At 42.6% G+C, this 25,650-nt stretch overlaps 1 protein-coding gene across 1 annotated transcript in view; it reads left to right on the top strand.

Moving 5' to 3' along the window:
• Window positions 1–25,650, top strand: part of ABCC1 (ATP binding cassette subfamily C member 1) — a 139,959-nt gene that overhangs the window by 94,331 nt on the left and 19,978 nt on the right. Inside the window, exons 15-23 of the mRNA XM_036739146.1 lie at window positions 806–878; window positions 1,964–2,090; window positions 5,974–6,150; window positions 8,271–8,438; window positions 9,142–9,319; window positions 18,294–18,378; window positions 21,332–21,461; window positions 23,683–23,890; window positions 25,328–25,638. Coding sequence (XP_036595041.1) covers window positions 806–878; window positions 1,964–2,090; window positions 5,974–6,150; window positions 8,271–8,438; window positions 9,142–9,319; window positions 18,294–18,378; window positions 21,332–21,461; window positions 23,683–23,890; window positions 25,328–25,638 — 1,457 coding nt within the window. The remainder of the gene's footprint in view (window positions 1–805; window positions 879–1,963; window positions 2,091–5,973; window positions 6,151–8,270; window positions 8,439–9,141; window positions 9,320–18,293; window positions 18,379–21,331; window positions 21,462–23,682; window positions 23,891–25,327; window positions 25,639–25,650) is intronic.

The raw sequence follows: 25,650 nt of genomic DNA, 5'->3' as shown, positions 1-25,650 counted from the left end.
GGTTAGTGTTGTCAGATAATGCTACATTAAGTTGGGGATGGAAATAAATAGGTGGTTATGAGAAATACATTTGGGGGCTCAGTGGATAGAGCGCAGGGCCTGGAGTTCAAATCTGGCCTCAGACATTTACTAGCCGTGTGACCCTGGGCAAGTCACTTAACCCTGTTGGCCTCAGTTTCCTTATCTGTAAAATGAGCTGGAGAAGGAAATGGCAAACCACTCCAGTATCTCTGCCAAGAAAACCCCAAATGGGGTCACAGAGAGTCAGACATGACTGAAAAATGACTTAACATCAACAAAAGTGAGAGGGATGAGCTAGATGACTTTTTTAGCCCCTTCCTCCTTCAAATCGATAATCTTACTGTGGTTGAATGCTATATAAATAAATGTGAGCTGTTATTAGTCTTGTTATCATCTAATTGGGGTAGGAATTGTGTTCTCAGCTGATCTCTGCATATGCAGCAGATAACTCTGGTCTGTAATCTCCCTTGATTTCTGCTTGGTGGGTGTATCCGTTTATTACTGAATAATTCTCCCCCTGTAGCTTTAGTTTTTAGAATACCCAAGAACTCTGTTGTGATGTTTCCTTCCCAGCGCTCAGGCACACGGTGCGCGGTCCCCTCTGCTAAGCTGTCTCGGTCCATGCTGATTTCAGCTCCTCTTTGAGTTCCAGCCACCACAGCTTGCTGGAGGAGACAGGAAGCCAAATCCCACGTAGCCTGACCCAGCCTTGATAAGTCTTTGTCTTCTCCTGGGCTCCGTGACCTCATCTGGTCCCTGCTGATTTGTTACCATTGTCTTATAGGTGGAAGTGCCAGCGTCGTTGTGAAGAATGCCACATTCACCTGGTCGAGAAATGATCCTCCGACTCTGAATGGGTAAGTGAGGGCAAGCATTCTAAACTGACCCAAACACTCTGCTGCTAACCTCAGCTGGCTGTCTTATAGATGTGTATCATGGGCCACTGCAAATACTCCTGCTACTGGGTGGGTGGTAGCAGGGGGTGGTCTCCTGTCTCTCCTCTTCCCTCCCACTCTCAAACTAGCAAGACTGAAATAACAGATTGGAAGGCATCTACCTATGTATGTGCCTGCTGTTGAAGAACACATATAGGCTGTTTTGATTGCCTGCAAAGTAGAATGGGCCCTTTGAAGAATGTCCCGTTGCCCTGCCACGTACTGCTTTCTCCTTGCAGCTACCCCTCTGTCCTCCTGTTCTCCTCCCTTCCAGTTGCTTATCTTTGTGAGGCAGCACAATGTTCAGGGAAGTGACCTCTGTTCCATTGGCAGCCTGTCTGCGAGTGGCTTGTCAAGTGTCATATTTCTTTCAGTCAGGGTGTTTCTTAACTGCTTGCTTGCTGTAGACCCAATGTTCAGCATGAAAGCTTGAGGCGCAGGTTCTAAAAATGAAAAGTTTAGAAGGGGCTCGAAAGGGTCTTTTTCATCTTCTTGTCTCCTAAAAAAAAACAACTTTTAGTTTTACATGATTGTACTTGTATAAACTATATCAGATTGCTTACCATCGAAGCGGAGTGGGGAGGGCAGGGAAGGAGGGAGGGATAGAATTTAGGACTCAAAACTTGTAAAAAACATGTTTTAAAAATTTTTAACATGTAATTGGCGGAAAATAAAATATTTTTAAAAAAAAATACAGTTAGATTTGACAGATAGTTGCTCAGGTATTTCTGAAAAATTCCCAGTGCTTTTTTTGGTCACACATTCTGTTGTCATTTGACATCTGACTCTCTTTACCATCAGCAAGGCCTCCCGTTTGTCTTTATTGGAGAGAGAGGAAAGGAATCTCTCTTTTAAGATGGAGGGACTCCTCTTATAGTCATGCCTTCCTGTGTCTCTACCTTTCCTCTCTTTAGTTGTCCGGTTGCTTCTGGTCAGGGATAATCAAACCAGCCCCTTGCCTGCCTTGTTTGCTAAAGATGCTGGTTTTTCCTCTTGTTTCCTTTTAGCATCACCTTCACTGTGCCAGAGGGTTCCTTGGTTGCTGTGTTGGGCCAAGTGGGCTGTGGGAAGTCATCTCTGCTGTCTGCACTCTTGGCCGAGATGGACAAGCTGGAGGGGCACGTGTCTATCAAGGTACGTTCAGGTATTGTTAGGAGCTAGAATAGAAAAAAGGAGAGAAACGGGAAATGTGCCGTCCGGCTCTTTACCAGGAATAGGAGGGACACACAAATGGTATGGATAATGATGATGATAAATGGTGACTTCGATGATTGCGACGATAACAGTGATAATGCTAAAGTAACAAAATAATAGCTAGCATTTATAGATTGCTTTAAAGCACTTTACAAATATCACGTTGTTTAGTCCTCAAAACAAACTAAATAAATAGCCGAGATTTATGTCGTGCCTACTATGTGCCAGGCCCTGTGCTAAACACTTCACGATTATCTTCTCATTTGCTCCTCACAACAAACGTGGCAGGTCGGCTCTGTTATCATACACATGAGGAGACTGAGGCAGGCAAAGGTGGAGTGACTTGCCCAGGGTCACACAGCTAATGAGTCTTTGATGCTGGATTTGAACTCGAGTCTTCCTGAGTGGGAGTCTAGCACCAATACCAAAAGGCAGCTAGGTGGCACAGTGGACAGAGCACCCTCCTGAAGTCAGGGAGACATGAAGTCAGATTCGGCCTCGGACATTTACTAGCTGTGTGACCCTGGGCGAGTCACTTCACTTCTGTCTGTCTGAGTTTCCTCATTTGTAAAACGGGGATAATTAATAGCACCTACCTCCCAGGGTTGTTGAGAGGGTGAACTGAGATAATTACTGTAAAGCCCTTAGCACAGGGCCTGGTGCATGGCTATTTATTTGTTTTATGTAGTTGGAATGCTGCAGGTAGCATTTTTGTGTTTCCGTGTTAGTTTCTGGGATGGGCTCAGCCCTGTGCTAGAGCTTGTGGAAAATAAACGAGGATGTGCTTTTTATTGAGCTATAGAATTTGAGCTCCTTGAGGGTGAGGGCTGGCTCATTTATGTCTTTGTATCCCCCAAGCCTCTCATAGTGCTTGGCTCTTATTGGTAGATATTTAATAAAATGCTCGTTGGTTGATGGGTTCCTTTTTGTCTGTGTTGTTGTTGTCGTTCAGTCCTGCCCAACTCTTGGTGACCCCATTTGGGGTTTTCTTGGCAAAGGTACTAGAGTGGTTTGCCATTTCCTTCTCCAGCTCATTTTACAGAGGAGGAAACTGAGGCCAACAGGGTTAAGTGACTTGCCCAGGGTCACACAGCTACTAAGTGTCTGAGGCTGGATTTAAACTCGGTCCTCCTGACTGCAGGGTTGTTGCTTTATTCACTGCACCACCGTACTGTCTAATATTTCAAACTACTTGTTACAAAGCGCTTACAAATAGAGGCCCTTTGAGAGGCTGCTATAATAAATATGTGAGACTTATTTGCATTGTGGTATGGTAGAATTTTGGATTACCTAGGTTTGAATCTGGCCTCTGCTTACTGCCCATGCAAGTTACTTCTCCACTTTGGGGCTTTGTTTCCTCATCTGCACACTGAGGGATTGGACTAGATAATCTCTGAGCTGTAAATCCTAGCTTCCTGTGACTTATAATTAATAGTATCTTTTTATACGCTTTGAAAGTGTTCTCTTTCAAGTAGGTTAAACATTACCCCTGTAGTCTTATTTTCCTACTTTATTGCTTTCTAGTAAACCCTCCTTACTGCATTGAATCTGTGGCCTCATCTATATGGTTTACTTCTCTGCTATAAATTGAAATGTATCTCTGCTTCCTCATTCTGTACCATTCTGGAACACATCAGGACATCCTGGCCTCATACTTATTATTAGCTGCATGACCTAAGGCAAGTTGCATGACCTCTTTGGGCCTCATTTTCCTCACTGTTGAAAAAAAGAGCTTGGATTCACTGACCTCTATGGTCCCATCCAGCTCTACATGTTTGAGTCTATGGTGAGTCCAGAAATCTCCATAAAGAATTAAACCCCGCATTGATTATGAAGTATGAAATAAACTTCAGCCCAGCCTAGAGAGAATAGTCACAAATTAAAAATTATAGGAGCAGGATCTGAATGAAAAGGCTTTACTGTATTTTTTTTTTAAAGAAATTCTGCTTAATTTCTGTTGAGTCAGATGCACACTCTAAACTAAGACAGTTGGGCAAAAGGTAAAGTAAAGGGAAAGTGCTAGTTCACCATTGGCCTACTTTGCATAATAGAACACTAACATAAAAGCCATCAATACCTAAGAGTGAATTGCTGGAATTCCAGATTCCTGCCTTGGATTTGAAAAAGTTGTTAATATTTTGCTAGGTTTTTTTTTTTTCCCTTGCGCATAAGCCCTGGGCAGTTTGTGAAAGGAGATACTATTTCTGATGTTTTGTTTGGCAAGATTTGTGTTTATTGTCTCCGAATTATCCTAAATTTTGAATGAATGATGGCTGTATTAATAAGGTTTTAACTCTGTTATAGCCTTAATGGAGATCTCACCACCGAAGTAATCATATTAAAGGTGCTGTATGCTCTAGTGGAAGTAACACTGGGGCTAAGAGTCAGAAAGCAGAGGTCAAATCCAATCCCTGGAAATAGCTGTGGGCCTCTCACCTCGTGGGGGAGAAATGGGCAGACAGCAGTTTTGTCTGAAGAACCCCTAGGGGTTTGGATATTCAGGAAACTCAGCATGAGATGCGATAGCCAAAGAAGCCAGGATCATCTTGGGTTACGTCAGGAGAAACACAATTTCCAGGAATAAGCAGATAAACCAGATGCTGGCCTGACTTTGAATGAAGCGTTGTGTTCAGTTCTGCTTAAGAAGGGTAACTGACTTAGACAGCACCCACAGGCAGGCAACTAAGGTGGTGAACGGCCTTCTAAGAGTCCACGTCCTATGAGAATGGAAAAAAGAAGACTAGGAGGGAACATGATCGTTGTGTTTAAGCATTTGAAGAAGTCATTGTGGATAAAGGGTTAGTCTTGTTCTCTTTGGCCCCAAAGGCTAGAAGTCACAAAGTGTGAGGGATAAAACTTGGAAATCAAAACTTTAAAAATTTGTTTTAACATGTAATTGGAGGAAAATAAATGAGGAAATAAAAGAAGTTGCAAAGTGGCAAGTGTAAGTTTGATATGAGAAAAAATTTGACAATTAGAGGCAAAGCCAGGCATGGCAACAAGTATGTATTGAGTGCTTATTCTGTGCCAGGCACCTTGCTAAGTGCTGACAGATATAACATGCAGAAAGAAAGACTAGCTTTGCCTTCAAGGAGCTTACGCAAAAAGAAGCTTAAATTGGGGTGGGATGGGGTGGTCAAAGGTCCCTGGGGGAGGAGTGTAAAAGTTCCCAAAAGTGAGAAGCAGATGCAGAAGGGGAATGAAAATTGACTGACCCGGGCGCCTCCCCAAAAATGGAGGCCTCAAGAGGAACTCCTCAATGGGAGGAGAGGGATGTTCCAGAGTGAGCAGGCCTCTAGGCACCAACATGGTAGTGGGCTTCCCTTGACTGTCATCTTCAAGTAGAGACTGGCCGACTACTTGTGGGTCTGTTATAATGAGGGTTCTTTTTCAGAGGTGGATTGAACTAGATGCCTGCTAAAGTTCCTTCCAACTGAAAAAAAAATTTCTATGCTTTATCTCTCTCTATTCCCTTATGTATAAAATACACCTAGCTGTTCCACTTACCTCCTAGGGAATGTGTAGAGCAGTGGGATCCAGCTCATTAGACAGATCCCTGCAGAAAACTACATATTAACATTATCTGTGTTCTATTGTATTTTTATTTATTTTATTAAACATTTTATCTGGTTTAAGCAACACTGGGAGGGTTGAACCTGTTGGCCTGTGTTTGACACCTCGACCTTAGAGTATTTATTAAGATAATAAATGTGTAAAAAGGATTTATAAAATACAAAACACTATACAGATGCTTGATAGGAATGGTGCGTGTTTTGTCTCCTGCCCTTTCCCTTTCTCATTCTTCCCCTTTTGCCTTTTGTAGGGTTCTGTGGCTTATGTCCCCCAGCAGGCTTGGATCCAGAATGCTTCTCTCAGGGAGAACGTTCTCTTTGGCCGACAGCCCCAAGAACGGTTCTACAAGGAGGTGATTGAAGCCTGTGCGTTACTCCCAGACCTGGAGATCTTGCCCAGTGGAGACCGGACGGAGATTGGAGAGAAGGTCAGTAGGATGTTGACTTTAGCCCTTTTGAGGGAGAAACTCTGCCCTGGGCATGCAGGTATAACTGCTATGAGAAACAACAAGGCAGCAAGCTGGACTTGCGGTTAGAAGACTGGGTTTGAGTCTGGGGAAGTTATTTAATCGCTCTGACCCCCAGTTCCCTCCTCCATAATAGACGGCTGATAATAATCCTCACACTACCAACCTCAGAGATGCAAGGAACCTACGTCAAGGACAGGGTGAACTTGGACAAGTCAAAGCCTCATTAGATCTCAGTTTCTTTATCTGTAAAATGAGGGGGTTGGACTAGACGGCCTTTGAGGTCCCTTCCAGCTCTAGAGCTATGAACTAAGTTACTTAATCTTTCCGCGCCCCAGTCAGCTCTCTAAGACCCTAACTTGCAGAGTAGGTGCAGAGCTGACTTGGTAGATGGAGTTTACTCATTGGGAGCTCTCTTCGCCAGGTCAGGTCCAAAAAATAGTATTTGTACTACCAGCCTTATAACATTGATGCTGCTGCTGCTAGTTAATAACAATAATAGCATTTGTTTAGTGCTTTTTAAAAAGCACTTCTTTTAGAAAAAGCACTTCTACCTGTATTATCTTCTTTGATCCTTACAGCAACTCTGGGAGGTAAGGTTTTTTATTATCCCATTTTATAGATGCGGAAACTGAGTCTGGGAAAAGTTAAGTGACTTCCATTCAGTAAACATTTATTAAGTGTCTGCCTTTGCCATGCACTGTCCTAAGTGCTACAGATACAAAAAGAGGCAAAAGACAAGTCCTTGCCCTCCAGGAGTTTACAATCTAAAGAAGGAGACAATATACAAACAAATAGGTAAAAAGCAAGCTATATATAGGATAAATAGGAAATAATTAAAAGAAGTAAGGCACTGGAATTAAGAGGGGTTGCTAGGTAGTAATTGTCTGAGGCAGGATTTAAAATCGCGCCTTCCTTATTCAAAGTCCACTGCTTTATCCACTTTGCCACCCAGTTGTTATGGGGATTTAATGACGTAACACAGGGAAAGGTGTTTTATACAGTGCTGTAGAGATAGGAGGAATTGTTCTTAGGGGGAGGGGACATTAGCCTTTTTTGAGCAATGCCTTGGCCTAGCCCGCACCTGTCACAGTCTGGGAACACTGTGGCATTTGAGTGAAATGAACAGCTTGCTTAATGGCTTTGAAAACCAGTCAGATTCCTTCTGTGAAGTCAGGGGCCCTCAGGATGATCCGTGCCTGAAACCTTCAGTTCCTGAAATGGAGCTCAGTACCAATGAATCACAGCACAGCTGATTCAAAATTTTTCACAAGCAATTTAAAATTCCACACTGGCCCTTGCGCTCAAGGGGATCGAAAACTTGATTTAATATTAAATGAAACAAATCTGCTCTTCCCCCCTCAAAAAAACCAAAACCATCATCATAAAGCAGCTAGCCCTGGACCTGGAGTTAGGGAAACCTGAATTTAACTATGTGATCCTGGGAGAGTCACTAAACCTCTCTCTGCCTTGGTTTCCTCATCTGTAAAACAGAGTGAGGAATAACACCTAGATTCCAGGGTTGTTATGAGAATAAAATGAAATACTGTTTGTTAAGCTCTTTGTAAACCTTAACGCACTGTAGAAATGCAAGTTACTATCAGTATCATTGTTATTCCAAAGCCAAATAATGAGTTTTAGATTATCTGTAGTTTGGGGTCATCCATGCTACTGTTATCCTCCGTCTGGGTGAGTGAATGGACGCTCAGACCCTCCCCTCCATTCAGAGACAGAATGGAGCACAGCTGAATTTCTTGTGGCTTACCTTGTTTCTTTTTTCTTGGGGGCCAGAGACTATTTTTTGTTATCTAGAATTTCACAAACACCAAATAAAATGAACATTTCCATATATACAGCAGAACAGAAGAGGATTGTACATGAAACTGTGAACCTCCATTATGACTAGCTTGCTTTTCTTTTAGAATAGATAACAAATTCAACATATAATTTTTGAAGCTGTTCTGCTTGTCTGTGGTTCCTTCTGGCTTTCTTTCTGTTTTTTTTTTTCAGGCTCACTTTTTTTCTTGAGGAGCTCACATAGAGCTTGGCTTTAAAAACATTTTTTTAACCTATTTTCCTAGGGTGTAAATCTGTCTGGCGGTCAGAAGCAGCGGGTGAGCCTGGCACGGGCAGTTTACTGTGATTCAGATGTGTACCTCTTTGACGATCCCCTCTCTGCAGTGGATGCACATGTAGGAAGACACATATTTGAAAAAGTGATTGGCCCTCAGGGGATGCTGAAAAATAAGGTATATTAAGGGTTGCGATTTCGCAATAAAGGAGAGAGGTGTAGACAGAATAACCATTGCTTTAAATAGATAGACCATAGATCCTATGCATTGTGGTACAAGGAGGCAGGAGGTAAGAGAGGGAAATCCCTATCATTTTTCTTTCTTTCTTCTTTTTTTTTTTTTTTGAATATGTTCCCTTTAGGACTTCTTAGCTTTCATTTCTTTCTGAGTATGATTTTAGTCATTTTGGTTTGAATTCTTCCTTTGTAAGTGCCCTTGAGATAGTCTTGTCCAACTCTAGCTTGTTTAACAAAAATCCTCCCCTCCCTTAATGATATCCCTTACAGACACGCAGTCTGCAATAATCAGTCCATTCATTCTGACTGGCTAAAAGGAGACTTTCTCTTTTAATTTAAACAAAGATGGTGGTGAGTCTTCAGAGACAGATTTCCATGCCAAGACCTCAACAAGTTGTATAGATTGACTTGTTCTGCTGAGAGAGCTGTAGGCTGTGGAGTTTGAGGTTGGAAGACAGAATTTGACAGTGGCTTCCTGGGATAGTGGGAAACGGTTCAAAGTGCCTTCTGCCAGGTTCTGACCCTAATGGCCATTTTCTTGTTTGGTCCATTATGTCATAGGGAGCTTATGAATGACCATTTGCATGGGGATGGTTGTCTGCATCTGATGGTGTCTAGTTGGGTTTTTGTGTTTGTGTTTTTAGACCCGCATATTGGTAACTCACAGCATCAGCTACCTGTCCCAGATGGATGTGATCATTGTGATGAGCGATGGTAAGATCTCTGAGATGGGCTCGCACCAGGAGTTGCTGGACCGGGATGGAGCATTTGCAGAGTTCCTCCGAACTTATGCCAACACCGAACAGAACATGGAAGATGGAGGTAAGGGCAGGGCAAGAAGAGATGCTACCTTGAGGTACCTCCTCTCTTCCAGTCTGAAGAGTGCAGCCTTAAAATTCCACTGTTTGCCTGTTTGGCCTCCTTAGTATGAGAGATGTCAGGGGCTGGTCCAGGTTCTGACTTTTACTTACAAGTGTGGCTTAACCTTTTCACTGCTGAATATACATATGTCCTTACCATGCTCATGGCCTTTCCTTTCTTCCAGACCAGTAAAGACAAAGGATTAGATGTCCTCTCTTTTTTTAAAAAAATAAATTTATTTTTTTTATTTTTAGTTTACAACACTCAGTTCCACAAGTTTTTGGGTTCCAAATTTTCTCTCCCTCCCTCTCCTCCCCCCTCTCCCCCAAGACAACATGTAATCCAATGTAGGTTCTACATATACCTTCACATTGAACTTATTTACATAATAGTCCAGTTGTAAAGAAGAATTATAACTGATGGAATGACTCATGAGAAAGAAGAAATGAAACCAAAAAAGAAGGAAAAAAAAGAGAACAAATAGTTTGCCTCAGTCTGCATTCAGACTCCATAATTTTTTCTGTAGATGTGCATAGCTTTTTCCGTCATGAGTCTTTTGGAGTTGTCTTTGAACCTTGCATTGATGAGAGGAGTCGAGTCTATCAGAGTTAGTCATCAAAGATACCATGTGTCTGCAGTCGTGTATAATGTTCTCCTGGTTCTGCTCCCCTCACTCAGCATCAGTTCATATAAATCTTTCCAGGTTGTAATGAAGTCAGTCTGCTCCCCATTTCTTTTTTTTTTTTTGCAGGGGGAAAGGCAGGGCTATTGGGGCTAAGTGACTTGCCTGCGGTCACACAGCTAGTAAGAATGTCAAGTGTCTGAGGCTGGATTTGAACTCAGGTCCTCCTGACCCCAGGGCTGGTGCTCTACTCACTGCGCCACCTAGCTGCCCTGTGCTCCCCATTTCTTACAGCACAATAATATTCCATTACATTCATATACCATAGTTTGTTTAGCCATTCCCTAGTTGACGGGCATCCCCTTGATTTCCATTGCTTTGCTGCCACAAAAAGAGCTGCTATAAATATTTTGTACATGCTGGTCCCTTTGCCACTTGTATGATCTCTTTGGGATACAGCCCTAGAAGTGGTAATGCTGGGTCAAAGGGTATGCACATTTTTATAGCCCTTTGGGCATGGTTCCAAATTGCTCTCCACTATGGCTGGATCAGTTCACAACTCCACCAGCAATGTAACGGTGTTCCAATTTTCCCACATCCTCTCCTGCATCTATCATTTTCCTGTTTTGTCATGTTAGCCTAGATGGCCTTCTCTTAATACACGTGTCCTGGTAGCTAACAATTTAGAAACAGTATCTTTTTGATTCCCAGATACCCTAGTCTAGAATGTAAGGCTCAGGAAAGTCAGCAGAAATAAAATAGACAAATGGTGAATTTTTTGTGTTCTTGAAGAGTATGAAGAGTCAGCTCTGGGCTGGCTTAGATACGTTTCCTGGTATCTTTTCGTATCTGATCTTAGGGGGAGGACGGCTTAGAGTGACTTCTAGGGAGCTGTAATTGATTGATGTCCTTTGTGTTAATTCCAAGCTCAGCCCCTATCTTGCTTTCCTCCCCCTGTCAGGAAAGATTAAAGTTTGGGGAGTGGTTTTTTCCATCCCTTTTGTATTGCCCTGTGCTAACATTCACTTCTTATAGTAGCAAAACTGACATTGCGATCTTTTAAATCACGTCCTGCAGTTATCCTCAGACCTTGTCTTCACTCTGAGAAATGAGTAGCGCTCTGGACTGTTTCATCTTCACACCTTGGTCTTTCTAGGGCTCGCGCAGTCGGCTTCTTTCTCCTTGGTCTTAGGGGACGATTGTTGTTTTTGAGTTATTTCCGTTAGGTCTGACTTGTTGTGACCCCGTTAGGGGTTTTCTTGGCAAAGATACCGGAGTGGTTTGCCTTTTCCTACTCTAGCTTATTTTACAGATGAGAAAACTGAGGCAGACAGGATTAAGTGACTCGGGCAGGGTCACACAGCTAATTGGTGTCTGAGGCTGCATTTGAACTCAGGTCTTCTTGGCTTCGGTCCTGATGTTCGGTCCTGATGCACCACTTAGCCACCACTCAGAAGCTGGTAGCAACAGCTATCTGATCTGATTTTGTTAAGATAGTACGTAGAACCACATTCTTCCTTTGTCACAACTGGCCACTGACCTTAGATCTCTCAGCGAGTCATCTTGTAATGTTTATTTCTCTGGGAGCCCTCCTGTAAACTGTACTCAAACAGTTGAGACTAGTTGAGTCTATCTCCTGATCTTCAGGATCAAGGAAAGAGTGTTTAAAACCTCCCCTTTTTTAAAAAGAAAAAACTTTTTTCAGTTTAAGAGCATTTGTTTCTCTCCCACCTGCCCCTCCCTCATGAAGAAAACAAAACAAAACAGAACAAAACCCAAGCTCTTATAACAGATATGCGGAGCCAAACCAAACAAATTTGACTATTTCCAAATATCATATCTCATCCTGTATCTTGAACGCTTCACCTCTCTGTCAGGAGGCAAGTAGCTTTCTTCCTCCTTGGTCTTCTGGCAGCACGACTGGTGATCAGAGAGTTTAGAGCTGTCTGTCTTTACAACATTATGGTTGATTGTCTAAATTGGTCTCCTAGTTCTGTTCATTTCCTCCTGTATCAAGTTTCTCTGTACCTGCTTGTCATTATTTTGTACAGCCCCAAAGTATTCCATTACCTTCATACACAACTGTCCTCTTTGCAGTCTGTACAGACTACATCTGTGTTTTTTCCATCCCTTTTGTATTGCTCTGTGCTAACATAATCTGTATAGATTGGATCAAGTACCGTGGTGTATGAAAAGAGTCCTGGAACCCAGAAACATGCTCTGGTTTATTCCTACCAGAGCTGCCTGAGCTTTGGCAGTCATTCATATAGAATGCCAGTCTTTTTTTTCTTCACATCATTTATTTTGGATAATTTAAATGTCATTGGTCACCCTAGCACCCAGCTATTCAGTCAGTTGTTTTTTTCAGTCATGTTCAACTCTTCATGACCCCATTTGGGGTTTTCTTGGCAAAGACGCCAGAGTGGTTTGCCATTTCCTTCTCCAGCCCATTTTACAGATAAAGAACTGAGGCTAACGGGGTTAAGTGACTTGCCCAGGATCACCCAACTAGTAAGTGAGGTTGGATTTGAACTAAGGTTTTCCTGACTCCAAGGCCAGCGTGCTATCCACTGTACCACCTAATTGGCTAGCACCTAACTCTGCATCTCCCCAATTCAGAGACCAGCAAGGCCTTCCTCCTTCATTTCTGGAGGCAATATAGGATTTTTCTAACCAGGATTGAGGATCTTACTCAGATTTAGCCAATCTTTAGCACCAGTATACCCGAATTCTTAATAATATTTTGTTTGCTACCTGAGGAAGAAGCTTTTTTGCTTCTTGCATTTAATTTTTTTTCTTAATCACATGTAAGCAAAAATTGTTAACATTTGTTTCTTTTAAAAAAAATTTGAGTTTTGAGAAAGAAGGTTTTTCCTGTTTCAATAGCACTTCCTCCAAGCATCTCCATTTTTATTATTTTACCATCCTTCTTCCAGTAACCTACGTTTATAACCCAATTCTTCATCCCCCTCTCTCATCCCATATCCACTAAGTTGCCAAGTCTTTTCATTTCCACGTTCACAACATTTTTCTCACTTCTCTCCCCTTGCACAGTCAAAGCCCTCATTGCCTTTTACTCGGACAATTAAAACAACCTCCTAATTTGGTCCACCTGATTGGTTCCCTCTCCCCTCTTCCCAAACCATCCTTCCCATAAGCTGCCCAGATGATATTCCCATGGCACAATCTGAGCATTCCCTTCCTCATAAACTAATCGGCTCCTTCCTGCCTCTAAGAAAAAAGCCTTGTAGCCTTTCACTGAATCCACCGATCAGCAGGGCCCCCTATGTGCCTGGCACTGTGCTAGGTAGGTGGAGACAGAAGTACCAGGAAGGAAATAATCCCTGATCAAACAAGTACATATATAAACATATGCAATATAAAAATGCACAGAGTATGAGAATGCGTGTAAAATGAAGCTTTCTTAACTTATGAGAATGCATGTAAAATGAAGCTTTCTTAACTTATGAGAATGCGTGTAAAATGAAGCTTTCTTAACTTAAACATGCACTAAGACTTGAGACACCCCACATTAAGTTAATAAATATATACAAAATAATTCAATAGAAGGTAGTCTGAAAGGGAAGGCACTAACAGTTGAGAGTATCAGAAAAAGCTGCATGCAGAAAATGGAGTCTGAGATTCGTCTTACAGGACGAGAAGGACTCTGTAGGACAGAATCCCTTTGCAACGCGGCTCCAGCCTGATTCGCTGGCTTTGTTTTACAGCCAGAAATTTCATTGCCCAACAAGAACTCTATATTCCAGCCAAATTGGACTGCTGATTGTTTTTTAAATTTCACATTCCATCTCTCCTTCCAGGCCGCGGAATGCCGTCATTCTTCTCTTTTTGCCTTAGAATCCTTTTTTGTTAAGGTTCAGCTCATGTACCTACCTCTCTGTGAAACCTAACCTTATCCTTCTGTTCTCACTTCTCCCTCTCCCTTTCCGCCTCCGCTCCTCTCCTCTCCTCACTGAATTACTCCTACGTTACTTACACATTATAGTAGAATGGAAGCTTCTTGAGGGCAGGAACTGCTTCATTGTTGTTTCTCCGGTACCTAGCACAGGGCCTTCTGCATAGTCGCCCCTTAACAAAGTCATTGAGGTCAGGTTGAATCAAATTGAATCATGGCCCCCATTGATGGAATCCTTTCAAGTGTTCCGGGTTGTTTTTCTCTCAAGAACCTGGTGACATAGATATATTGGTGTCATTATCCCTGAAGGGCCACTGAGGCTGAGACTTTTCTCATGGAAAATGGCAAAACTAGGACTCCATCTCAGGTCTTGTGACTCAAAATCCACATCATGTCCCAGTGGTTGATCTAAAAGAAACACGGTACTTTTTTTAGACATGGCATATATACGAGTGTTATCTAATGCTTCTTGTGGGATAGCATGGGGAAGCAGAAACTGAGGTATATGTAGGTTGCTTCTTTCAGTCACTCTTAGCTTCCCCAACTGCATTTCTTTATACGTTTTTCCTTTAAACATTATATTTTGGGGGGAAGGGGGCACAGACATTCTTTTTCCATCCTACAGAGAATGCAGAAAGCACATAGGGATTTATAGTGGCCTTAAACAATTGGTACAGTTCTCTTCCTTTTCCAGAGAGTTCTACCTTTCCCCAGTTGTTGTAATGTCCTCCATATTCATAGCAATATTTCAAAGAACTTAAGACTTCCTTTAGAAGGAAGTATACTTAGCAGCCCTGTTTCTTGCCTTGCACTGGGCAGATAATGCTCTGTATTGACAGAGGGCAAAGTCTGAGTCTTTTGTTCTTCCTCTGTTATGGCTTAGATGCTCCCAGCTTCTCCCGCCTTAGGGTTCTTTGTGAGATTCCCATCCCTCTCCAAAGGTCTAGTGATGCCCAGGGGATCTTCCCATCATTCCCCTTCCATGATTGCCTATCACTGCCTCTCTTAGACTGGGTCCAGGAACTCCCCTCCTGGGCTGAGTGGGTGAGAACACATACAGTTCCAATTTGCTTATTCTCTGAAACTGCTCTTGGGCAAGCAAGGGAGAGGGCATGATTTCTCCTCTGCCTCCCAATGCAGCTCTGCTGCGCTCTGCCACAGTTTTTCCTCCAAAAAAAAAACAGACAAAACAACTTTTAGGCAATTTAAATGAGACTTTAAAATGACTTTTAAACTTAACTTTCTGTAACTCTTGGTGTTCCCAACTCTAGGCAGGAAGGCCATGGCAGAGGAGGAAGGTTGGTGTTGCTTGGCTTAGACCCAGATATAGTGCTTGTATGTACAAGGCAGTAGACCAGCTTCCATTGCGAGCTGCATGACTGTGACAAGAATACCAGTCAGTTTGTGCTCCTGCCCTCTTCACCTTAAAATAATAATAACAGTAATAAGCTAAGTGCGTAACTTATTATGATGACAAGGAGGTAACGAATGGTCTTTTGGCTTGAAATAGGCAATTTCTACTCATTTTTTTTTCCTACAGCCATGACCCAGGCCAGTAGGGCCCTATCTGACCTTGGCCACCAGCCTCTGGTGGGGTTAGGGGTAGGTTGTAGGCAAAGGTAGTCTCAGGTGAAGTTTTTGAGTAGCTAGATGAGAGACGGTTTAATTATATAGCCTCCTTCAAATAGATGTATGCACTAGATTATCTTTGAAAAAGCTTCTGCATTTGATGTAGGGATGAGATGGGATTCAAGCCACTCTCTCACTGAACCTCCTGAGTATATTCCTTCCGAAGGAAGAGTCAAAGCAGCAGCCAGAGGGTGTTCGGAAAGGTCTCCCTGCCATATGTTCAGAGATAGTCTGGTTTCAGGGTTCTTTCTCTGGTCCCCTAACTATGGCCCAGTTCTCATCATTCAGTACACATTACTTGCCTTTTGGTACTTGACATGCGCAGTAGGGAGGGAACTGATTTCAGCCTTGAGGAGATTGTTGTTGTTTACAAAAATTTTATTGGTATCTTTTGTTTTCATGTAACCTAAATTTTACTATGTATCCCTTTCCCTCTACCTTCCCAGACAGCCATCCAGAGTTACAAAGAATTTTTTTATAAGCAATAGTTAAAAGAAGAAAGGATTTTTTAAGAAATCAGCACATTAAAAAAAATTTGACAATATATGCAGTGTTCCATACCTATGGACCTCCCCTCTGCAGTCTTGGGGGGGGTGGGGGATCTAATCATATTTCTTTCTTGTGGCCACACCTGTTCTTTGTAATTTGTAATGTTCTTTGTAATTCCACAATATTCATTTTTGATTATTTTCTAGTTATTTTCTTTGTACTGTGGTATTTGATTATTTGAAAAGGAAAGTCTCCAGCAGATTAGTTTTCCTCTAGCTCTAGTGAAAGATAAAATATGTGTTGTTAGTAGGACCAATGGAATGTAAGCAACTTGAGGACAGAGACTATATCTCATTGTAGTATTTGTATCTCCAGGGTCTCATACAATGTATGGTACATAGTGGGTGCTTAATAAATGTTTGTTGGTTGATAGACTGAAGGGTGGGGCAGGGATCAAGAGGAGGAAGTAAATTAGGAATGTCTGCCTGAAGAGAAATATACCCCTTGCTTTGTCCATCCCTTTGGATCCCAACGACATCAGGCCAGCTTTCTTTCCCTATAGTGTAGGTATTCCAAAGGCTGTCCAGCTGGCCATCAGAGGACCACTTCACCTGTACTAATGCTCAGAGCCTTTTGCTATTAGCAAAGCGTCCTTAAAATAGCAATACTTTCTTCCCTGAAACGGACCTACATCTTTATGTGGCTTTTGTGCCTCTGCTAGGGAAACTACACATGGCTGCCCCAAGGCAACATGCCTTGTACATTTTGCAGGAAGATTCACCTTGATGGGCTCTGTTGGCCAACCCTCCACCTCTAGACACCGGATTATCTGATCTCTCTCCTCCTTACTTGAACAGGGAAGTTTTCAGTGGGTGGAGTGAGGGTGTTTCCTGTATAGGCAGTGCCCAGAATAAAGGTGTATCTTACTTCAAGCAAATCCAAAGATCTGATTTGCCGGAAGGATTAACCAAATTGGGTACCTTGGGACTACTCAACCATCCAACAGTGACATCTAATAATAATATACTTTGCATAGAACTGTAAGATTTGTAGACTGCCTTCCTTGCAACAACCCTGTGAGGCAGATAGTTTAAATATTATTACTTGCGTGACCTTCAGGTAAGTTAGTAAGTCACTTCATATCTCTGAGTCTCAGTTTCCCCATCTGTAAAATTAAGGCATTGGATTAGGTGATCCCTTCAGTTCGTCCCACCTCTAAATCCTATATAAACTCTTTTTTAAAAAACAAACCTATGATTGAATTGATTTAAGGGACGGTCAATGGGGAAAGTCTCTTTGCCAGCACAGATTCGACACCTGCTCTGCAGGTTATAGGCTTAGAGAGTTTTCTGAGACACTGACAAGGTAAGTGACAGACTCAGGGTTACACTTCCAGTATGCATTAGAGGTGGAAATGAAAGCTAGTTCTTCTTGACTCTAAGACCAGCTCTCCATGTCCTGTACCTTTCTATAATCCTGTTCTTTTAAATTTTTTAAAAAATAAAATGAGCCTCAGAGAGGTCAAGGCGACTTGCCTAAAGCCAAAGAACAACTAAATGTCACATTCAGAGCCGGGTCTCTCAACTCCTTGGGTGGTGATATCATGGTATGGCTCATGTTCTGCAACAGCCATTTGCTTTACAAAAGGGTTCACTTAAATAGCAGGATCCTCTGGTGTCTTTCAAATATAATTCCCTTGACCAAAATTTTTTTTTCCACACTCAGTTTTTTAGAAACACATCTTCTGAGTATAAGCAGGGTTATCTTTTTTTTTTTTGTGGCCATCTGGGTTAAATGACTTGTCCAGGGTCACATAATTATTAAGCGTCTCAGGCTGGATTTGAACTCAGGTATTTCTGACTCCAGGGCCAGTGCTCTGTCCTTCGTACCACTTAGCTGCCCCTCTTAAGAAGTTATCCAAAGCAGAGGGGTCATAATCCAGGGCTTGCACAACTCCTAATGGAGGCCCAAATCAGATTAAAATGTAATTGGTAAATATTTAATAAAATAAAGACACATTACAACTTAGGTAATGTTAATTTTATGGTTTTCAAACTCATTATGTGGCCAGCCGCGATCTGTTTTCTCTTTGAGTTTGACACTATTGGTCCTAAAGCATTATGCAGGGTGTCCAAAAAATTTCAGTGTAGTTTTAAACCACAACAAAGACTTTTGGTATCCCTGTATAGTGTGTGTAGACCCAGCCCAGGGACCTTTGCAGTACTTATCAGGCCTTTTAAACCCATTCACTCTGCCTCTTCCTCTCATTGGGTTAACAGATATCAATGGGCCAGCTGTGAAGGAAGTAAAGCAAATGGAGAATGGAGTCCTAATAACTGAAACCTCAGAGAAACAGCTAAAGAGGTAGGCTCTGTGTGTGTGCGCGTGTGTGTGCGTGTGTTTGAATTCATAGATGTCCCTGGAGTTTCTCTGCCCTTTTTCTGATTGACCAGAAAGAGGAACATGATGCCGCCCTCATGGCTTAAGCTACCAAAAAAGGCCTTAGGTTAGCCCAGGGCAGTGAAGGGGGCTGGTTTTCCTTGCCATCCTTGTTTTCTCTGCCTCTCACAACTTTATAAGTTCACCCTCCTCTGAGATTCAAGCTGATCAGCCTCAGTCTCTTCCTGCCAAAGTTGTGTGGCTTATACACCTCATGGTTTTGCAATAAATCCATCCTTCTTGACACTGAGGTTCCCTACATGGCATGGATTCTTGCGCCATTTGGCTTAAGTAGTGAAATTTGAAACAACAGGATCATCGAAGGAGCTTGAGAACAAGCTCAGGATGCTTACTTTTAGCCGGTGATAGAGAACACCAGGTCATAGTATGTGAGATGACCTGGGGCTACTAGGAATTGCTTTATTTTAGCAAATCAAAAAAATAAAAATGAGAGTATGGGAAGAACATGGTTGTTTTGAATACATCTTCCAGGCACTTTCCTGTTAACCGTTCAGCTAAGGAAGACTTGTACTCTGACGTACTCGGTCATATATTGAGGAACCTTTCCCTTCAGGTTGACACATCTGTCTGTCTTTCATTGGGCATTTTGGAGGGAGGGTATGCAGGATGCCTGTCAAAGTCCTAGGAGTTAAGCTGCTTAATAAAGAAGAGGTATGGTGGTACCTGTTCTTGAGGAATTAACCATCTGAACAAGGGGATATCAGCACTGGAAATAAGTGAGCATGATCATAATGACAGCAGGACATCCGAGGTGGAAGTGAGGTCAGGGATAGTACGAGGTCAGAGTTCAAGTGGAGGAAGGAGGCTTTGAGATGCCACCCCAGCTAACTTTGTGAAGCTACTTATGACTGAGAAGATTTCCACTTTCTCAGTGAGGAGACGTTGGCTTTTGCAGGCCTTACTCTGTAGGAAAACAGGAAGGTTTGGTGGTAAGAGGATGGGAGTGGGGGTCCAGTTCACTCCAGGGATCCCCAAACAGTTTGGGTACTTTTTGTCCAAGAGGGCAAAGCTTGTTTATTCTCTCTCCAATCATTTAGTCAAGTAAGAGTTTATTAAACTTATTTCCTAAACCTCCCTAGCTGCTGTTGCCTCCCCATTCCTTTGTACTTCCAAAAATACCTTGTATTTGGCAATTATATGTCTTTATACATTCATGTTGTCTCCCCTGAAGCAAAGTACAAGGAACTGTTTTCACTTCTGTCTTCATTTACCCAGGCTCTAACACAACTCCTGGCTGTGTTTTAGGCCCTGCCAGGCCCTGGGGATGCAGACAAAAATGTAACCGTCCTTGACCTTAAGGAGCTCACGTTCTATGTGTGCACATATCTCCAGGCTCTGCAGGTTCCAGCTGCTCAGTAATACTATGTCCCTCAGTAATAATATGTCATTCTCTTTCTTGGATTTTTGGAGGTTCCCTCCACAACTCTTTGTCAGCTCCCCCAAAAGAAATCAAAGCAGTTATAATGGATATGAGATCACCAGGCCTCACAGGTGTCTTGGGAAGGAGAAGGAGGCGTATTCAGTTTCATAGATCAGATAATTTAAATATTTACTCAGAAGCTGTGAATGTTTAAGGAAATATTCTGGGTGCTATGGAGAGATGCAAAGACACAGTCCCTACCTTCAAGGAGCTTACATTCCAGTAGAGGCAATTTTAATTTTGCATTAATATTACAAGGTTTTGCAATAACCATAATATTGGATTGTATTTAATGTAAGAATCATGACCATGCTTTACTGGGGGAGGAAGGAGGGATAAGGAACAGTGGCAAAAAGAAGTGAGCTTACACAGGCTGCTGACAAGGGGTTTTTGGTGTAAAAGACCACAGAGTTAGAGAGTTGGAAGGGACCTCAGCAGCCATCGAGCTCAGACTCACTGTTTGAATTGTCCCAGCACTTATATGACTATTGATTATCTAGCCCCAGGCCTTTCCTGGGCTTCCTTGCAGCGTCGAGTTTCACTAGAGAGATGGATTGGGGCTTGGTGGCTTTGACCAGAGGGAGTTGTTCTCTCCAGAAGTAATAATAATGATAGCTAAAATTTATATAAGTTTTACATAAATGTTTGTTGTTATCGTTTGGGTAACTAAGTGGCACAGTGGATAGAGTACCAGGCCTGAAGTCAGGAAAACTCATCTTCCTGAGTTCAAATCTGCCCTCAGACACTTAATGGCTGTGTGACCCTGGGCAAGTGGCTTAACCCTTTTGCTTCAGTTTCCTCATCTCTAAAATGAGCTGGAGAAGGAAATGGCAAACCTCTCCAGTGTCTTTGTCAAGAAAACCCCAACTAGAGTCACAAAGAGTTGGACGCGACTGAAACAACTGAACATGACAGACATTTATATAGTACTTACTATATGCCAGGCACGGTGTTGAGTAGTATGGGATAGTTCCCAGATGGCTAGGCTCGAAGCCTCGTCTAGTCTCAGCAGAATGTAAGCTCTTTTAGGGCAGACACAATTTATTATTCATCTTCGTCTCTGTGTATATTAGGCATTTAATAAATACTTGTTGGATTGGATTGAATTTTAAAAAATATGCTATAGGAGTTCTGATGAGGGAGTGATCAATTTCTGAGAAACTCAGGGCTCAGGGACAGTGGCAGAGCTGGACCAGAACCCACGTCTCCTGACCCCCAGGTCAATATGCCAGCCACTTAGATCAAGTCTCCTTGTTCATGTTTGCTCTCTGCTCAGAGACTTTGCTCCTTCGTATCCTAGAACCCTGGGGTGGGCAGTGTGGCTGTTCTTGCTCTTAGTGAGATTTCTCATCTAGTGTGTGCTCACATAGGTCCTGGGGGTCAGGCCCTGTCTGTGACTACAAAGGTTTAACCCTCTGTCTATGTCGTTTTCTCTAGACAGATCAGTAACTCCTCGTCCTACAGCACAGAGCCTGGGAAGCACAACAGCACAGCCGAGGTGCAGAAATCTGCCGTGGAGAAGGATACCTGGAAGCTGGTGGAGGCTGATAAAGCCAAGACCGGGCAGGTAAAGTCCAAGCGTGCTTGCCCTGCCTGCCCTTTTTGGATTGATCAGCTGCCAGTCTTTTAGCAGCTTTTGTGATAGCATCAGCTTTTGACCTTGCTTGCTTAAATTTAGGTTTAAACAAAACTTTAAAAAAATGTTATCTCAGATTTTTAAAATCTTTTGTTGTTTTGTGATCCCATTTGGGGTTTTCTCGGCTAAGATATGGCGTGGTTTGCTGTTTCCTTCTCCAGCTCATTTTACAGATGAGGAAACTAAGGCAAACTGGGTTAAGTGACTAGCCCAGGGTCATACAGCTAGTAAGTATCTGAGGCCAGATTGAACTCAGTTCTTTCTGACTCTGGGCCCAGTGTTCTGCCACCTCACTGCCCTGAATTTTAAATTGTACAGATTTTAAAATCTGCACTCCGTTTCAAGCCCTTGATAGCTGTCCTGGAGTGCCACCACTTCTCCTCGTCCTTACTGACCCATTGAAAGTGATGCCAGTGAGGGAGAAAATAACCCCCAAATCTGAAGAATAAAAGGGTAGATGGAATGAGACGATGAGTCAATAGGTCTTTGACTGCTCATATAGCTTTACAGTTGGAAAAGGACCTTAGAGATCATCTGGTTTAATTTCTTTGTTTTATAGATGAGAAAACTGAGGTCCAGAGGGCTAAGTTCAGTTTCCCAAGGTCATAGAGTTAGCTGATAGCAAAGCTGCGGCTCTTCATTCCAGTGGCTTTTCTGGTGTTCAGTTTTGCCACTCTCACATTGGCTGCTCCCAGAGACACAAGAGTGGTGCCCTGAAGTCAGAACAGCTGGGGTCAGATCCTACTTTTACTGTAACCTCACTGAGCCAGTGGTGACAATAGGCAGGTCACTGAGCCTCCAAGCCTCAGTTTCCTCACCTTGTAAAAAAGGGATAATGTTTATACATAGGATTTGTAAAGTAAATCACTCTCTAAATGTGAACTAGGGATGTCTGTCATTAAAGGTTGTGAGAAAGGCCCGTCCACAAAGTGCCCCCTGTTGGTGGGGCTTGGTTTCACACGTTGAAAGATGGTACCCAAGGATGGTTAAGGTAGAAAGTGAAGAGACAGAAGATTGGAAAGGGAGAACTTTGGGATCTGTCTCACCATTGTAGCTAACTTTCCTTTACCCCATGACTTCTTTGTTGAGGAGCTGACCTCCAGATTGCTATTCCTTTCGTCTCAAGCTGTCTTCCGATAACTTGGGGAGGATGCGCCTGTTCTTCTCTTTCTCTTGCTCACCAGTCTTCCCTCTGCCTCCCTCTTGCCTACCATCTCAAAGCCTTCCTAGGGAGTCAGGTCACCGGTGGCAAACAACTACACCTCCCTCCCTGCTGCTTTTTAACTTCTACCTCTGCTCAAAGGATGAGAGTAATTGAGGCTTTATGTATACTGTTGAGTTATCCATTTCCCTTATTTTCATGGCTCATTTCCCAAAGAAAGATCTCTTGGACTGGAGACAGAGATAAAAGAGACTGAAGTGTACAGTTAAGTTTACAGTAATTCCTTCCTGGGTCCCTGTATTTACTTGCTTAAGCCTTACATACTGTATAATAAAGATGTGTGAGGGCGGGTGGGGACTGCTAACTGTACGATTCCCAGGAAAGATAGAGCAGCGTGCTGAACCAAACCAGGTTATAAGGAAATAGAAGATTTTTATGAGTGAGTGGGAGTAACGCCAGTACTATAAAACTTAACTGATCAGTCAACCTGCAAGTGTCTTTGACATCTTATTGAACATTGCCCTAGGCACTGTAGTGGTGTAAAACATGGTTTCCACCCTCTGTCTAGTTGATGAGACAAGATTAACAGATGTGAAACAATAGTTGATAATACAGGAGTACATAATCATGCTCATGCTAGGCCAAAGACTCCCAGAAGGAGACCAGCAAGGGCTGGAGTAGTAAGGGAAGGTTTGTGGGAGACGCTCAGACATATGCCAGGCTTTGGAGGCTGGACAATATGGTGATAGGTAGAAGAGAGAGGAGAGGATGTTCTGCTTTAGGGAAACAGTAACAGTGGGGGCAGGAAACGACTTGTTGACATAAGGTCACTGGCCTAGACCCACTCTAGGGCCTGATTCTGGAACCTGTGACTTGGTCCTTGGCTGCTTGCCAGGGGTATATAGGTTTTGGGGGAAAGTGAGTGCCATCCTCTATTTTTGTTGTTGTGTTTTAGTTTTGCCAAGTGATTTTTCTCCCTTGTGTTTTTAGGTAAAGCTGTCAGTGTACTGGGGTTATATGAAAGCTATTGGACTCTTTATTTCTTTTCTGAGCCTCTTCCTTTTCATCAGTAATCACGTAGCTGCCTTGGCTTCCAACTACTGGCTCAGCTTATGGACTGATGATCCCGTAGTCAATGGGACACAGCAGCACACAGATGTCCGGCTGGGCGTGTATGGAGCGCTGGGCATTTCTCAAGGTGAGCCTGCCAGGATCCCATATCCCTGGTTAGAAGGTTTTACCTCCTCTTGTTATTCTCTTGAAACCAGGATTGGAAGGGTGATAAAAAGAATAGGGGTACTCATTGTTTTTCAGATTTGGGTTTTTGTTTTGTTTTGTTTTTCGTATTTTAAAACTAAACCAGTTACTTTTCACCTCAGCACTCTCAGATGGGTAGGAAGAAAGGTTCTCCTATGCCTGTTTTAGAAATGAAATGAGAAAGCTTAAACTCAGAATGTTAATAAGCCCCATTATTAATAAAGAAGTAACTATGTTTGTTGAATTACACTACATCTCTGAGGCAAGGACAAATGGAATCTCCTTATTTTTTTCTTATTATTTAGCTTAATCAGAAAGGGAAAAAACTACTCAAAGGAACTTCAGCAAGTGAGCCTTGACTGTTGCATCCATGGAGATGCATAAATTTTAAAATTTAAATTTAAATATTTAAAATTAAATATTTAAAAAATTAAATAAATTTAATTTCGTCCATGGAATTTAAGTGCAGATTAAAGACAGAACTCTCAACTCCCTAGTAGCTTTCTTTTCAATCCCTTGGAGACTCCCAAATCCCTCTTTAGATTTCTTCCTAGAATTAGGGAGGTTAAGACTTCGGATGGCATCCTACTTACAGAATTTGTTGCTATTGTTCAGTCATTTCAGTTGTGTCCGACTCTTTATGACCCCATTTGGGGTTTTCTACTGGACTGGTTTGCCATTTCCTTTTCCAACTCATTTTACAGGTGAGGAACTGAGGCAAGCAGGGTTAAGTGACTTGCCCATGGTCACACATCTAGGAAATGTCTGAATTTAACTCAAGTCTTCCTGACTCCAGGCCCGGCGCTCAATCCACTATGCTGCCTAACTGCCCTTGTGCAAAATACTCTCTTCCCAACAAAATCGGTGTATGTAGGTTACAAGAGTCATTATTTAAGTTTGTGGTCTCTAGACATACATGAATATAAGAAAATAGTTTCTGTTTTATTTTTCATTTTGTTTTTAAATGCGAAATCCATTCTTGAGCTATTTCTCAGACTCTTTAGGGGGCCCCACGCAACAGGGAAAGAAGCAAACCCAATTGACAAATAACATCTGAGGGGGTCTAAAATCTAGTGAAATGATGCAACCTACTCAGCAGCAGATCTTGGTATAGTAAAGAGCTCCTATCTTTTCTGGTTTCTCATAAGTAAATCAATTTATCAACAGTAAACATTTTGTTAAGTGCCTACTGTTTGCCAGACACTGTGGTAAGCCCTGGAGATACAAAGAAAGGCAAAAGACAGCCCCTGTTCTCAAGGAGCTCACAGTCTTAATTCAGGATACAGCCTGTAAGCATGAAAATTATGTACAAACAGCTGTAGGCTATCTCTGCCCTTTGCTGGACTCATCTCCTCAATGATGGCATGGTGTATTCCAGGTTTGGCTGTGTTTGGCTACTCCATGACAGTATCCATTGGGGGCATCTTAGCTTCCCGCCGCCTGCACTTGGACCTGCTCCACAATGTCCTCCGGTCCCCCATGAGCTTCTTCGAACGAACCCCCAGTGGGAACCTCGTGAATAGATTCTCCAAAGAGATGGACACTGTGGACTCAATGATTCCTCAGATCATCAAGATGTTCATGGGATCCCTGTTCAATGTCATTGGGGCCTGCATAATCATATTGCTGGCCACACCCATCGCCGCCATCATCATCCCACCCCTCGGCCTCATCTATTTCTTTGTACAGGTAAGTAGCAGG

Source organism: Trichosurus vulpecula, chromosome 9 (genome assembly GCF_011100635.1).
Source record: "Trichosurus vulpecula isolate mTriVul1 chromosome 9, mTriVul1.pri, whole genome shotgun sequence".
In the NCBI taxonomy this organism is placed as follows: Eukaryota; Metazoa; Chordata; class Mammalia; order Diprotodontia; family Phalangeridae; genus Trichosurus; species Trichosurus vulpecula.
Note: the sequence above shows the minus strand (reverse complement) of the source record. Positions and strands in the feature narration are given on the sequence as shown.